General features: G+C 46.0%; 1 protein-coding gene across 1 annotated transcript in view; it reads left to right on the top strand.

The window, feature by feature from the left end:
- Utp20 (UTP20 small subunit processome component) overlaps window positions 1–13,625 on the top strand; it is an 81,714-nt gene that overhangs the window by 21,214 nt on the left and 46,875 nt on the right. Inside the window, exons 18-23 of the mRNA XM_032910993.1 lie at window positions 312–470; window positions 3,590–3,666; window positions 6,043–6,122; window positions 6,276–6,516; window positions 10,120–10,305; window positions 13,087–13,177. Of these exons, the coding sequence (XP_032766884.1) occupies window positions 312–470; window positions 3,590–3,666; window positions 6,043–6,122; window positions 6,276–6,516; window positions 10,120–10,305; window positions 13,087–13,177 (834 nt within the window). The remainder of the gene's footprint in view (window positions 1–311; window positions 471–3,589; window positions 3,667–6,042; window positions 6,123–6,275; window positions 6,517–10,119; window positions 10,306–13,086; window positions 13,178–13,625) is intronic.

Here is a 13,625-nt window from a genome sequence, read left to right as displayed (position 1 = left end):
CTCCAACCCTGATCATTATATTTTGAGACAAGGTTTCGGGATCATCCTTCTCCAGCATGTTCTTGGTTGGGTTGTTTGTTTTTAAACCTTTCAACTGAGTGTAGTGGCTCACACATTTAATCCAAGCACTTGAGAGGCAAGCAACAGGTATTTTCTATAAGTTTGAGGTCAGCCTGAACCACATAACAAGTTCCAGGCCAACCAGAGCTGCATAGTAAGACCCTGTCTCACAGAACAACCTTTTAGTCATGCCTCACGTTCCGCTTGGAATCAAAGTTCTGACCTGCCTTGGGTCTTGTCTGGCTTCTCAGGATGATGGGCTCTCTGAGCAGCAGTCAGCCTTCGCTATACTACGCCAGGCGGAACTTGTGCCAGCAACTGTGAGCGATTACAGAGAGAAGCTTCTGCACTTGAGAAAGCTGAGGCATGACGTGGTACAGAGTGCCGTCCCTCAGGGACCACTGCAGGAGGTAACGGTGGGGTCTGTCTGTCTTTCTTTCTCTTTCTTCCTACCTTTAAAATTGTTTCTCAAAGTGTGTTTTAAATCTTATTTGGGAGGTCATCCCACATAGTTGTCAACAATGATAATACTCTTGTTACAAGGTAAAGCAAACCTTGCCTCTCTTCCATGCTTCCAATTAAGTCGTTCTTTCAGCCTGTGTCCTTCTGAATATGTGAGGTGTGACACAGTGACTGCCACTCTTGTGTTGCTTTGCCTAGAGAGCAGTTGGGGCTTCTCTTGTGTTTCTTACCTAGTTATGGCACGTGAGCATTTGAAAGTGTAAGACTTCACTTCAGCTGGTGTCTGGCTTCATCAGCCTTACTGAGAGATGGAAAAAGAGGGAAAGACAGACAAACACACACACAGACAGACACACAGAGAGAAACAGAAACCAATTTTGTTGACAGAAGAGTTCTAAAATGTGGGTTCTGTCCTTTAAAAGAAGCTATACAGGGTAGAGTACAATTGGTGCGTGTGGGAGTAGGTTGCAGAAATGTATCACGTGAGAAACAGAGCTGACTCCTGGTCCCTAGTAGCCCCACAAGAGTTTAAGTAGAGAACTCATGACTGCCAAGGTGAAAGGTGGGTAACACCATTTCCTTGTTTGTGAACTAGGGAAACAATAGTCTGTAGCCCACTGTTGCTATAGGAACTACACAAAATAAATCTAAAATTCCAATACAAAACAAGCTGGCGTTTAAGCACGTTATACTAGTTCTTAGGGGTGTTAACCGAGCATTCAGTGACCAGGTGTTGGTGAGGAACAAAGGCTCTGCCTCTGCTTTCAGTGAGACAGCGTCGAGGGCAAGGACTAGGGGACCTTCCATCCTCTCAAGGGTCTGGAAATGTCTGGAAGGGTGATGTTTGGCTGCATCTTTAAGGAGGTGGTATTGTCCCATTGCAGAGGAAGATGTGCAAAGGAAGTGAGGTCTGACACACACAGGTTCTGCACATGAATGTGGTCTCCAGGCTCTGGGAAATACTGATACCACAATCCATCTCTGATGTCACAGATGCGCTCTCCGTCCACAGCCATCCTGCTGTCGATGGTTGATCCTTCTGCTGCTGATTACCTGTAGATTCTAGAAGGAGTTCCCCAGATCATATATTCCTTGAGGACTTTAGGTCTTTAACTCATCTGAGCACAGTGCTCTGCTCCACTGAGTAGGTGTTGGGTGAAGATGGGTTAATTTATAGAGCGTGCGCTCTTTGATCCCTACCCAGGACACAATTGTACACTTTTCTTTATTAGGTTGTTTTTTAAACATAAGCAGTTCAGTATATGTTGAAACAGAATGAATGAAAACAGGACATTTTGTTTGTTTGTTTTTTGGTTTTATTCTAGGCAAAACCCATTGACAGTAGACTAGGAAAACATAGTCCTTCCATATCAAGATCATTTCATGCTGTAATGCTCTCTGGCCACTGCTTTTGAAGAATTGCTGGCTAGGTTTTACAGAGAATGGCCATGAAATGAGCACCTGTGAGAACAGCCACACTGTGTGCATGGCCTGTAAAATGTACAAAGGCTAAGAGTAAAGAAGAGTTGTCAGTGTTGAGCCTCAGTTCTGTCCTTGCCATGTCAAGAAAGAACAACTCAGTGTTGTGTCTTAAAGTCTCTTCTTTGAGAAAGAATATCTTAAAAGCCAAGTATTGTTTCTTGCTGGATTTAGGTATGCCCAGAAGCACAGGGAATGGGAGGCAGCTTATAATACTTTGCAGAGAAGGAAACTGAGGCACAGTGAGCTTCAGGTTTGCTCAAGGTCATGTAGTGCCTCATTGGAGGAACTGGGATTCAGCCGAGGTGTCAAGGATCGTGCATGGTTCATGCTTTCCACTGCTGTGCACCCCTGCCTCGGTCTAGACAGCTCGAGTGCTTCCATTCAGAACTGTAAGAGCAAGCTCCTGCTAATCAATAGTGTATGCACGAAACCAAACCAGCCTAGAAAGAACAAGGTTTGTACTCTGTAATTCACAACCTGCCTTTCCATTCAAACTCCTTCCCATAGAATCTCCGTCCATTCTCACAGCCAAGTGTGGGCAGTGTTAGTCCCGTTTTAGAAATGACTCCTTACGAGGGAGGACATTACGTGAGGTTTAAAGCCAATATTCTTCACCACATTTATTCAGAGCTGCAGGATATTGGCTTTGGCTTTGGGAAATCCTTCATGGACTCATTAGGAGCAAGGCTGAGAAAGGCACTCCTCTTCATCTAGGCTCCTTCTTTGCTGGCCTGAATATTAGTGTTCTCTACATTTTATTTGAAATGGGGATTACAGCCAGAACATATATCTACATCCCACCCCCAAATTTGAAAAAAACCTACCATTCTCCATGGTGTCTAACCTGGAAGGTGGAGTGTTGATAATAATGAAGGCCATGTGGAAGCTGACTGAGAAGGCTGCACAGGTTAGAGAACTCAGGCATCTAGCCAGGCATGGTGGCACAGGTCTTTAATCCTGCAGCTTGAGAGGCAGAGACAGGCGGATCTCTGTGAGCTTGAACCAGCCTGGTCTGCATTCCAGGACAGCCAGGGCTATAAAAAGAGACACAGGGGCTGGGGATTTAGCTCAGTGGTAGAGCGCTTACCTAGGAAGCACAAGGCCCTGGGTTCGGTCCCCAGCTCCGAAAAAAAGGACCAAAAAAAAAGAGACACCACCAAAGCAAGAAAGAATAAACTCGGGCATCAGCAGATGTAGGAGGCGTCAGCCACCATTCCTACAACTTGGGGTTTTGGGTTTGGTTTGGATTTAATGTCTACACTTTATTAATGTATGAGGCTTTGGATCATGATAGTGATTATGATGGAATCTTATTCCCAGTTGGATTTAGACGTTGACTATATGAGAGTGAACATCTGGGATGAGCTTGCATACTGTGTTCTAATGAGTATGAGTAAGATTTTAGGAGCTGGAAAAAAATTATTTCACACTGAATTCTGGGTTAATACCAGGAACCTTCTCTTGTAAACGTAAGCTTCTTCCCAAACCCTGCTTTGTCCAAGGGCGTGTGCATTTGAGCACTTCTCTTCTGACCTCCTCTCACAGCCTGTCACATGCTTACTCACCCAGTTTCTTGGACTTGCAGGTGCCACTCCGTTACCTGTTAGGCATGCTGTACATAAACTTCAGTGCCCTCTGGGACCCTGTCATTGAGCTCATAAGGTAAGCCTGGGCTAAGCGGTGGGGCTGTTCACTTTCACTGATGCAGAATGGCGGAGCCGGGGCCGGGCCTGTGTTCCGTGTACGTATGGGTAAGTGTAAGTGTCTCCTTTGCGAGACAACACGAGGAAGAAAGACAGAGATTCTTCCTCTCTAGTGCCTGTCTTTCAGTAGGCCACTGTACGAATGTTCCTGTGCACTCAAATGACTGGAGAGTTTTCCTCTTACTGTATGATGCTGTGTATATCATCAAAAGACAGATTGTGGTAATTACAGATTTTTATTTCACATACTAAATCACTAAACCATACTTTAAAAATAAGGACTTTTCAAAATCCTAGCTGTTTAGCATACCATACCACCCCCCCCACACACACACACACACACACACACACCTTTAACTCAAACAAATGGTTTTAATAATCATAGCATAGCATATGCTGTGCTGAGATAGAGAAATCTGTCCTTTCACAGATGTCCTGTACGCTTTCCTCAGGCTTTCTGTCGGACTAGAGATGCGTCATGTGCCCAGCCTTTCCCAATCTTACTAGTTCTTACTTGACAGAAGCTGAATAAACAAATCCCTCTTCAATTTTGAACCAATTTGCCTGCTTTTTGCTTCCTTTCAGAGCAATCAAAAGAGTATACTGAAAATAAATGGCTCTTGAGTTCGACTGGTTTGGGGGTTGGGGGCACTACCTTCAAAATATAGGAAGTGATGTGTGTAATCAGCGATCTGTTGTCACAAATGTTGGCTTCTAAGTCTCCGAATGCTTTTAAAGTCTCCCTATAATGGCTTAGGTCTTTAATTGTTGAGAACTATTCTCCATGTACAGTGCACACCGTGCATAACTAGTGTGAGATCTCGTGAAAAGTCTGTGTTCATTAGTGGGGGGCCAGGCGCGCCAGCCCACACTCGTGATCCCAGGACTCAGGAGATGAGGGCGGGGAGCATCACAAGTCTGAGACCAGGCTACGCAGCTATTGTCTCATGAAAGAGGAGGACGAAGGAGAAGGGAATGAGGAGGAAGATAAGAGAAGGAGAGGAAAGGGATGTAAAATTAATGACTGATAGAGAAAACTTGAGAATATTATTGCCGTGGCTTTAAACTGTAAAAACAAAACAAAAACAAAAATAACCCTACATGATCCTTGCCATGTCTCAGCATTAAGTTCTGAAAAGTGTTTGAGGCAGATTCTAAGTGTATTCCTGACTGGCCTGGGGCCAGCGCTGAGGACTAACACAGGTTGAACTAACACAGGTCTGCCCCCTCTACCTCTACCTCTGTCACCGGGGTGGTGACATTAGAAGCGTATTTCAAATAGTCAACGTTTACTTGAGTTTGGTGCAGAGAAATAGATAGTTTTAACTAACTCTGAGTGCAGCTGTTATTTTCTCTCCAGCAATTTCTTTTCCTTAGTGGGTCCTCTCTCACATGCTATCCCTCTTAGCTTTGTCAACCTGACAAAGTCCAGAGTCACCTGAAGAGAGTCAGTGAGTAAGCTTCTTTATATTAGGTTTGTCTGAGGACTTGTCTTGATTGCTCATTAGTGTGGGAGTGCCCAGCCCACTGTGGGAAGCACAGTCCCTAGGCAGGTGCACCTAAGCCTGGGTGGAAGGCAGCAAGCAGCGCTCCTCCATGCTTTCTGCCTCTAGCTCCTGCCCTGAGACCCCGCCCTGACTTCTTCCATCGATGAGTGGTGAGCTGGAACTACAAGACAAAAACATTTCCCTCCCCAAGTTGCTTTCGGTTATGGTGTTTGTCACAGCAACAGAGAGGAAAAGGTGGAGAATACACCGTGTCCCATTTTCACAATTGTGTCTTTAATATTAGTCTACCTAACTGGATATGATAGTTTATGACTAGCACTCGGTGGTAGGGCCAGCAGATTTTCTGACAGTTTGGGACTTCAGAGAAAGACTGATTCAAAGTATCATCAACAACAAAACTAGCCTTGCATGTATCTACTTACATTTTAAAAACTATTGTGTGGTCTTTTATGACTATGAAAATAGTTTCTGTGAGCTGGCAAGGTGGTTCAGCAGGTAAAAGTTCTTATGCACAGTCCGATGACCTGAGTTCAATCCTTGGATCCTGCAGTAGAAGGAGAGAACCCAACTCCCCAAATAATCTGACAACTGTCCTTTGTGCAGACACCGGTATATGTGTGCCCCCACTCATTCATGTGCATTATGTGCACAATCAAATATTGATAAAATAAAGTATGTAGTCTATGCAGAGAAAAAAACAACAGATTTAACCTCATGTTGAAGGTTAATCCAATTAACATTTAGTTGATTCTTTTACATTTTTCTAGTGGGATATTTCACACTAAAGACCATGCTGTGTCATGTATTTTATGATCTTTTTCTTTTAGTTCTCATGCCCATGGAATGGAAAACAAGCAATTCTGGAATGTCTGCTATGAACATCTAGAAAAGGCAGCTTCACATGCTGGTATGAGCAGGAGCTGGGAAGCCTGGGTACCAGTGCTGATAGGATAGCATTCTAAGATGGGCACTGTTCTCTCTGCGTTGCAAGGAAACGCAGGTCCTGTCTTGAGGGTAAGCAGTGGTCTACAGGCATGAGGGTGACGCCAGTCTCTTGCAGAGAAAGAACTGCAGAAGGATACGAGAGATGAAGAGTCTGAGGGAGGTGGAAGCTGGGAGCAAACCCAGGAAGGAGACGTTGGCACTCTTTACCAGCAACAGCTAGCGTTGAAGACTGACTGTCGGGAGCGACTGGACCACACCAACTTCCGATTCTTGCTCTGGAAAGCTTTGGCCAAATTCCCAGAGAGGGTAGAGCCAAGGTCCAGGGAACTCTCCCCACTTTTCCTGAGATTCATCAAGTAAGTAGCTTGGACTCTGGCCCTGGCACAGTGAGGGTGAGGAATCAGCCTCCCCTCTGGCTGGGCATTTTGCATGTTTGTCATGTTTCAAACCATTATCATGTCTGCAAAGCACTTCCTCCCTCAGGTAAACACTAAGCTAGTCTTGTTCACTGTTTAGTTATATGTGAATCAATATACAAACGGTGCTAATAAAAATAGGTCAGGCTACCACAAAGGAAGAGCTATGTTGAGTTTGGTCAGTGTACAAAGGCCTTGCTGTTTCTTTCCCTGTTCATTGTTTCTGTACTTGCCTGGGAGTGACATAACCATGTCTGCTGTTCTGCGTCTCAGTGCTGAGGAATGTGTTCTTGAAGAATAATAAGAGCTTTCTGAAACCTTGTTTTGTTTTGAGTGTGTGAGTCTGAGAGTCTCGATTGCTTTGAAAGGATATGTTGTATAGAAGTAAATAGTAAGTGTATATTCTGTTCTGGTGTGCTTTGTCACATGGGAAGAAGGTATGGGGTTAGATTGAACAAGACATAAACCACAGCATGTTGAGGTTGTCCAGGGAACAGAAAGGAGATTTGGGTGACCTGTGTGGCATGATCTAAGGAGAGTTAGTAGAGGTAGCAGGAAATTAACTGGCCTTGTGAGAGAGAGGCGATTAGCCTTCATTGTCAGAGAAGAGAGACGTTTAAGCAGAAGCATGAAGGACTTGTAGATGCTGCTTTAAGAATAGGTCGTAGAAAGGCAGCAGTGAGGGAGAGAGGTCAGTGGAGATTACAGGTCTAAGAAAGGCTGGCGGTGGTCTGACGAAGGCCATAAGGTTAAGGATGGATCTTTAAAAAGAATTCCAGTTTGAGAGGAGAAGGAAAAAAAACTTTGAGAAGATTCTAACCAGGTCCGCTTTCTGTGATTTGAAGGTTGTGTTGGTTTTGGGGATTAGAAAGGAGTGGAGAAACTGAATCCCTCTCAGGGTTGTAACCTGAGCAACTAGGAAAGGAATGCAGAAGCTGCTGGTTCACTTGAATTTGCGTTAAGTTCAGGATACCAGGTAGATAGATAGCCAAGAAGAAGGGCAAGTAGGCATGAGGTTTAGAATGTTTAAGTTCAAAGAAAAGGGTTGGCATGGAGGTAATACGTTGAGAATTTTCAGTAGATGGATATAAGAGGAGATTCGGAACCAGCAAAGGAGGGCAGGACGGGGAAGTAGGAACAGGAACAAGACATGGACATGAACTTCCTAGATTGTTAACTCCTCATTTTCCCTCAAGAAATAGCATCACCTCTTAGTTTAAGGATAAATGTTGAAGGGAGAGATGGTCAGTTGGATCAGAAGATTGGGTGTTTCTGAACAGTCGTACGTGGAGGAAAAGCTGACCTTTGGCCTCGGGAGGCTGTACCCAGAGGGATACACGGAGACATTAGTGCATTGCTTTACTTAATCTGGATGGAAGTCTGATCAGATGAGCTCTAGAGAACGTGGAGAAGAAAACTGGAACCTGTGAGTTCTGGTCGTAAGATGGAGATTGGTGACTGAGCAGGACCGTGGGCCAGAGAGGGCGCTTCTGTTGACGCTTTCCTCAGTCACACACTGACACTGCTGCTTACAAAAGCTCAGGAAGGGCAGAGAAGGTAGGTGTCTTGATGCACATCTTTAATCACAGCACTCGGAGACAGAAATAAGTGGATTTCTGTGAGTCGGAGGCCAGCCTGGTCTGCATAGGTTCCAGGTCAAGCAAGATTGCACGATGAGAGCCCATCTTACAAACAGAGAGAGAAAGGAGCAGGAAAGGATAATGCAGACATGCAACAAGTCAGTGGTGGAAAAGTATAAGGTCCCGGGTGACTCGCACACATTACCAAGTCCAGCTGCCAGTACAGCATTGGCCACTTCTGAGCACAGCCTCTCTGTGCTCTTAGGAAACACTTCGCAGAAGATTTCACCTCAGTGACGCTGGTCGCCTTAATCACCCCTAATTTCTCATCTCCAGCTAACCAGCGTCCATTGTCCTAGTAACACAAAGCTCCCACTGCAGTGGTGGCTGCTCTTTTGTTAATTGTGGTTCCAGCTGACCAGAACCACAGAATCTCAATTCAAAATAGCAACAGCTCTGACAGAGTCGCTAAATTCTCCTCTGAAACGTCACAAATCGGGGCTCTGTCTTCTGCACTGCTCTGAACATGACCTTTCAAACTCCTCAAGAACTTCCTACTGAGCTCTAAACACTCAATGCCTTTTCTAGCCCAAAGTTCCAAAGTCCTTCACAATCCTCCCAAAACAGGTCAGGTCTGTCACAGCAGTACCCCATGCTCCTGCTACCAGCCTCTGTCTTATTGACACAAAATTACCCCCTTATGAAAAAAGAGGCTTTTCTCTTGCATTGTGTAAGAGATCTTAACGGATATGGCCGCTGTTCTGCAAGGTAGCTAGGGCTATGCCCAGGAAAGTTGATTTTGGTGTTCATAGACTGTAAGTGTCCCACTCTTAACGCTCAGTAACTATTATTACCACCCTTTCCTTTACGGATAATGGCCTTTCTGTAAAGGTGCTATGTCGTGTAGGACAGAGCAAGGCCTGCAGTAGGAGTGGGTCACCTGTATTAGAGGAATACTGACGTGCTGTAACAGAACCTAGTACTGATGTGTAAGAAGAGGTGGCACTTTCTGTTGTTCGTGCTTGGGATAATTGTTATTGCCCCTACGACTGAGTGACATGGCCCTTCTCTCTCTTCCCTGGTACTCTTACAGTTTAGGCCTTTTATCTTTACTCCACTTCTCCATTGAGTCCTGTAAGTGACGAGAAACCGAAGTCTGGTTGCATCCTTCTGCTCGGGGTTAGCCCGCTGTACCACGTGCTTCTCCGGAGCTCTGTGCTCATTGGTTACTGAGCGGCCAGCAGCCGCCTGTGTGTCTGTTTCCGTGCTAAGGCAAGGCTGTTCTGATCCAGCCGCTTTTCAGTTTGTTAGGATGTAAGAAAATGTCTCTGGCTTTGTTACGTTTTGCTTACTATTTAAGGTTGTAGTTTTACATTTTCGAAAGGACATTGGCAAAGTAGGAAAGAAATACAATCTTAATGTTTTACATTAGTCTTCCGGTACAGTCCGCTTCTGACCAGCTGTGCTTCCAGCGGCAAGAGGGTGGGTTTCAGTTCAGCATGGAGTAGACAGTCCAGACCTTTCAGCAGTGAAGTAATAGAACAGACTGTCTTCTACAGTGATTGACTTGTCAGTGGGACAGACTGGAGGGAAAGGAAAGGGCTGGGCAGATGGCTCAGGGGTTAAGAGCCCTAGCTGCTCTTGTAAAGGACCAGAGTGCAGTTCCCAGAACACCTACCTACATGGTGCTTGACAGCCATCTGTACCGTCAGCCCAGGGGACCCAACACCCTCTTCTGACCTCTGCTGGTACCAAACATAGCTGGTGCAGGCAGTGGCCAGCAGGCCATACATGCAGGCAAAGCACCCACCACATAAAATAATAACTTAAGAATACTAGTATAGCTTGACTAAAAAGCTCTGTGCATGTGTGTGCATGTGCATGCGTGTTCCCGTGTACCATGGGTGCCTTTCTGATAGGCATACTCCTCACTTGGGCTGTTCTCGTGTCCGTCCTCTTACAGCAATGAGTATTACCCAGCGGATCTGCAAGTCGCTCCCACTCAGGATCTCCGAAGGAAAGGCCGAGGAGCAGTGTCTGAGGAGGCGGAAGAAGAGCCTGCTGCTGGAGAGGGAGAGGACGGGGAAGAAGAAGCCGCACCCACAGATGAAGCGCCCCAGAAGAAAAAGACAAGAAGGGCGGCAGCAAAGTGAGTTCCCCGTCACTGGCTTAGCACGGAGCTGTACTTGCAGGGAGAGCAGTGTAGCCTCCTCTTGTCTGCCTGGGAAACAGCCTCATGAAAGATGGACTCCTCAGATAATTATTGGCATACTGTCCTGAGATTCTCCTGACAGTTTCGTCAGTCTTTCTCGATTCTTACTCTGGTGCCAGGCACTGAGAACAGGCTGTGGTGTTCTGTGACATCAAAGATAAGTGACATTTACAGAGGTGTGCTGACACTGGTGCTACCCAGGACCACACTTCTGTCAGTATGGCCCAGTAAGTCGCACAGTGCTATCCTGGCTCTCTGCCCCTTTAGTCTCTTGGGCACCTTGAGGATTGCTGCTTTGTTTTGGAACAGTTACTCACTAGCTCTCTTGTTTCACCCCAGATTCTTAGGATGTGAGGAATGTTGGTGTGGCTCATTTTTGTCATGGTTCCTTTTAAAGATGGGAGCATTGCAGACTGGAGCGCTGAGGCACCCTGAGGGCGCTGTATTTTGTGTGGCAGGGGGCAGGCGGCAGAGCCTTGTGTCAGCACCTCCCTTTGCCTCTGACTTAGCCCCTGCTAATTACTTGTGCTACAGTGTCTTCCAGGTCCCTTGGTTACTCATTTACCTAAATTGTTCTAAACTGTAAAGAAGAAGAAGAAGAAAAAAAAAACCCTGCTCTCAGAGACTCTTTGAGCTTACCTAAAGATTGTTTCCATTGAGGGTCTGATCCGCCAGGCTGGCGCTGCTCTTAAACTTTTAGGTCTCACTGGTGTGTTTTGACACTAGGCATTTATAGATTTGTCCATTTGGTAGCTCGCCAATGCTCTTTGCTAAGTGTAGGGCTGCAAAGATGAACTGCAAACATCTGCAGGGTGAGAGTGTGTCAAATGGCTGGTCAGATTATGTTTATGGGGTTTCTGGAAGCGTGGTAAAGAACTACTTCCTTCTACCACAAAGACAGGCAAAGACTGGGAGAAAACCTTTCACAGAGGAAAGGATACCTTTGCTGCTGACAGACGAAAGACTGGCAGATGCCAGTGTTGGAGAGGGAAGGACCTCTCAGCCAGTAGAAAGTGTGAGGGAAGAAAGAGGGAAGGGTCACGGCCAAGCTGCGTGTAACTTTAGTTCCTTGTTCTCTCCCCGGTTGCCATCAGCATAATCCCTAGCAAAAGATTACTTCAAGCTCTGTGTTTGCTAAATAAATGAATAAGCCATTTATCCAGTCACACCGTGGCCTTTCTCACCCCTGGACCTGCACACACGCTCTTTCCGAATGCCCTGGCCTCATTTCCACCCACTGAGAGAATCTGGTCATACTCGAAGGTGTACTTCTAGTTCTTCACTGAAGTTACCTTAGGTGATTTCAGACTCTCAAAACTGACCATAACTTGTGTCCTGGAATCCCTGCTTTCCTTGGATCTTAGCTCTTTTTTATGAAAAGCATACGGGGCTTTCATAATCCCTAGGGCTGCAAGTGGTATTCTTGTTATTAACTGCCTTCCTCCTGGTCCGCTGAAGTGTTCTAAAGAAACTTGTCTAAAACACTAAAAGTGAAGCAGCTCTCGGGTGGCAGAGACACACATGTGGCTCTGCTCAGGCAGCATTGTGTGAGCTAGGCGTACAGTATGAGCACACATATAATTTCAGTTTGGAGGTGAAGTAGGAGTTGTTGACGGAGAACCTCATCTACACAGTCGGGGTCAGAAAGAAAGAAGAAAAAGAAATTCTGTAAGGATTCAGCTACTTCCCATACCCAAACCTAGAATGTTGTTCCCAGATACCATCATTGAAAATATGAATAAATCGTGCTGAGCACGCGAGCACGCACGCACGCACGCACGCACGCATGCATGCATGCATGTGCACACACCTTCAATCTCAGCACTTAGAAGGCAAATGCAAGCAAATCTCTGAGTTCAGAGCAGCCCAATCTGCATAGCAAGTTCCAGGCAAACCAGGCCACGTAGTGAGACCATGAGACCTAGGAGAGGGGAAGAGGAAAGATGAGTGAAGGAACTGAGGATGAGACCCTCTGTGCTGTCTCAGTGTATGCATAGACCAACTTAGAGCTTTGCGTCCTGGAGTCCATGTATTAGGGAATCAGGAGGACAAATGAGGCAGACACACACGTCTCCATCTGCTCCCGTAGGTGATGCATTGCTCGGACAGTCCTGTCCTCCTCTTACCTCTCAGTTACAGAGCTTTGCTGTATGTTCTGTCAGCTGTGCGAACAAGGGCCATTGTCACCTAAACTCGGCTGTCTGCCATCAGTATTTATGTCTGTGAGCGAGAGGAAGGTGGATTCTGCCACTTCCTCGCCTGACGTGTGGAACCTTACAAAGGACTAAGCCCCCAAAATCGTCCGAGCTCTCCTTCTGAGAGGAGTTGTTTTCTCCACCTTCTTTCCAGTGTCGGGTTAGCTAAGCCTTTCCTTGTACGTCCTGAGGCTTTGCTCTGGTGTAACGCCTGATTGTGGGGAGAGGCGCCTGAGATTTGAAGTTTTCAGAAAATGGTCTCCTGGTTGGGGATTTAGCTCAGTGGTAGAGCGCTTGCCTAGCAAGCATAAGGCCCTGGGTTCGGTCCCCAGCTGTGAAAAAAAGAAAAAAAAAAAAAAGTTAAAGAAAATGGTCTCCTAATCATAAAATTGTGATTGGTTGATTAAGGACAGACGTATGGGTGGACTGTTTGGAATACTTGTCAGAAAATGAATTGGTGGGCAATGTTATTTCAAGACGGTCTCTAGTCTTCCCTACTACGCTAACCTCTCTCTTTGTTTAGGCAGCTAATTGCTCATTTGCAAGTCTTCTCTAAGTTCTCAAACCCACGGGCCTTATATCTAGAATCCAAACTGTACGAATTGTATCTTCAGGTAAGTCATAAGTCCTGTGTGCTTTGACCCTCACTCTTGTCACACTTCCTTTGTCAGAGCACCTCGGGTTTTCAGCAGTCAGGGACAGGGCCATCTCTAGATGTTAAGTGGTATTTTTGGTTAATAGGCTCACACATTAAAAACCATTTCAATGTATATTTTTTAGCTTGCACTAATTTCGTTGACTCTGAAGTCAGCTCCAGTATGGCGTGACTGGCGCTAAGCAGCTGTATTAGAAGTAAGAACAGTAGAGTCACGGGTTGTAGCGCAGCAAAGGATGGCTGGCTGCCTTTTCCTCGTGTTCATTCAGCCATGGTGGGGACTCAGGCAGTGCCCTGGGGAGTGAGACTCCTGTGTGGACGGTCTTCTGGAGGAACTTACCTGCTGGGCAGACTCTGTCCACGCTCCACATGTAATAAAACGCCTGAGCTTAGAAGTCTCTGGCCAC

This window comes from Rattus rattus, chromosome 1 (assembly GCF_011064425.1).
Source record: "Rattus rattus isolate New Zealand chromosome 1, Rrattus_CSIRO_v1, whole genome shotgun sequence".
Lineage (NCBI taxonomy): Eukaryota > Metazoa > Chordata > Mammalia > Rodentia > Muridae > Rattus > Rattus rattus.
This window is presented reverse-complemented; position numbering and strand designations above follow the sequence as displayed.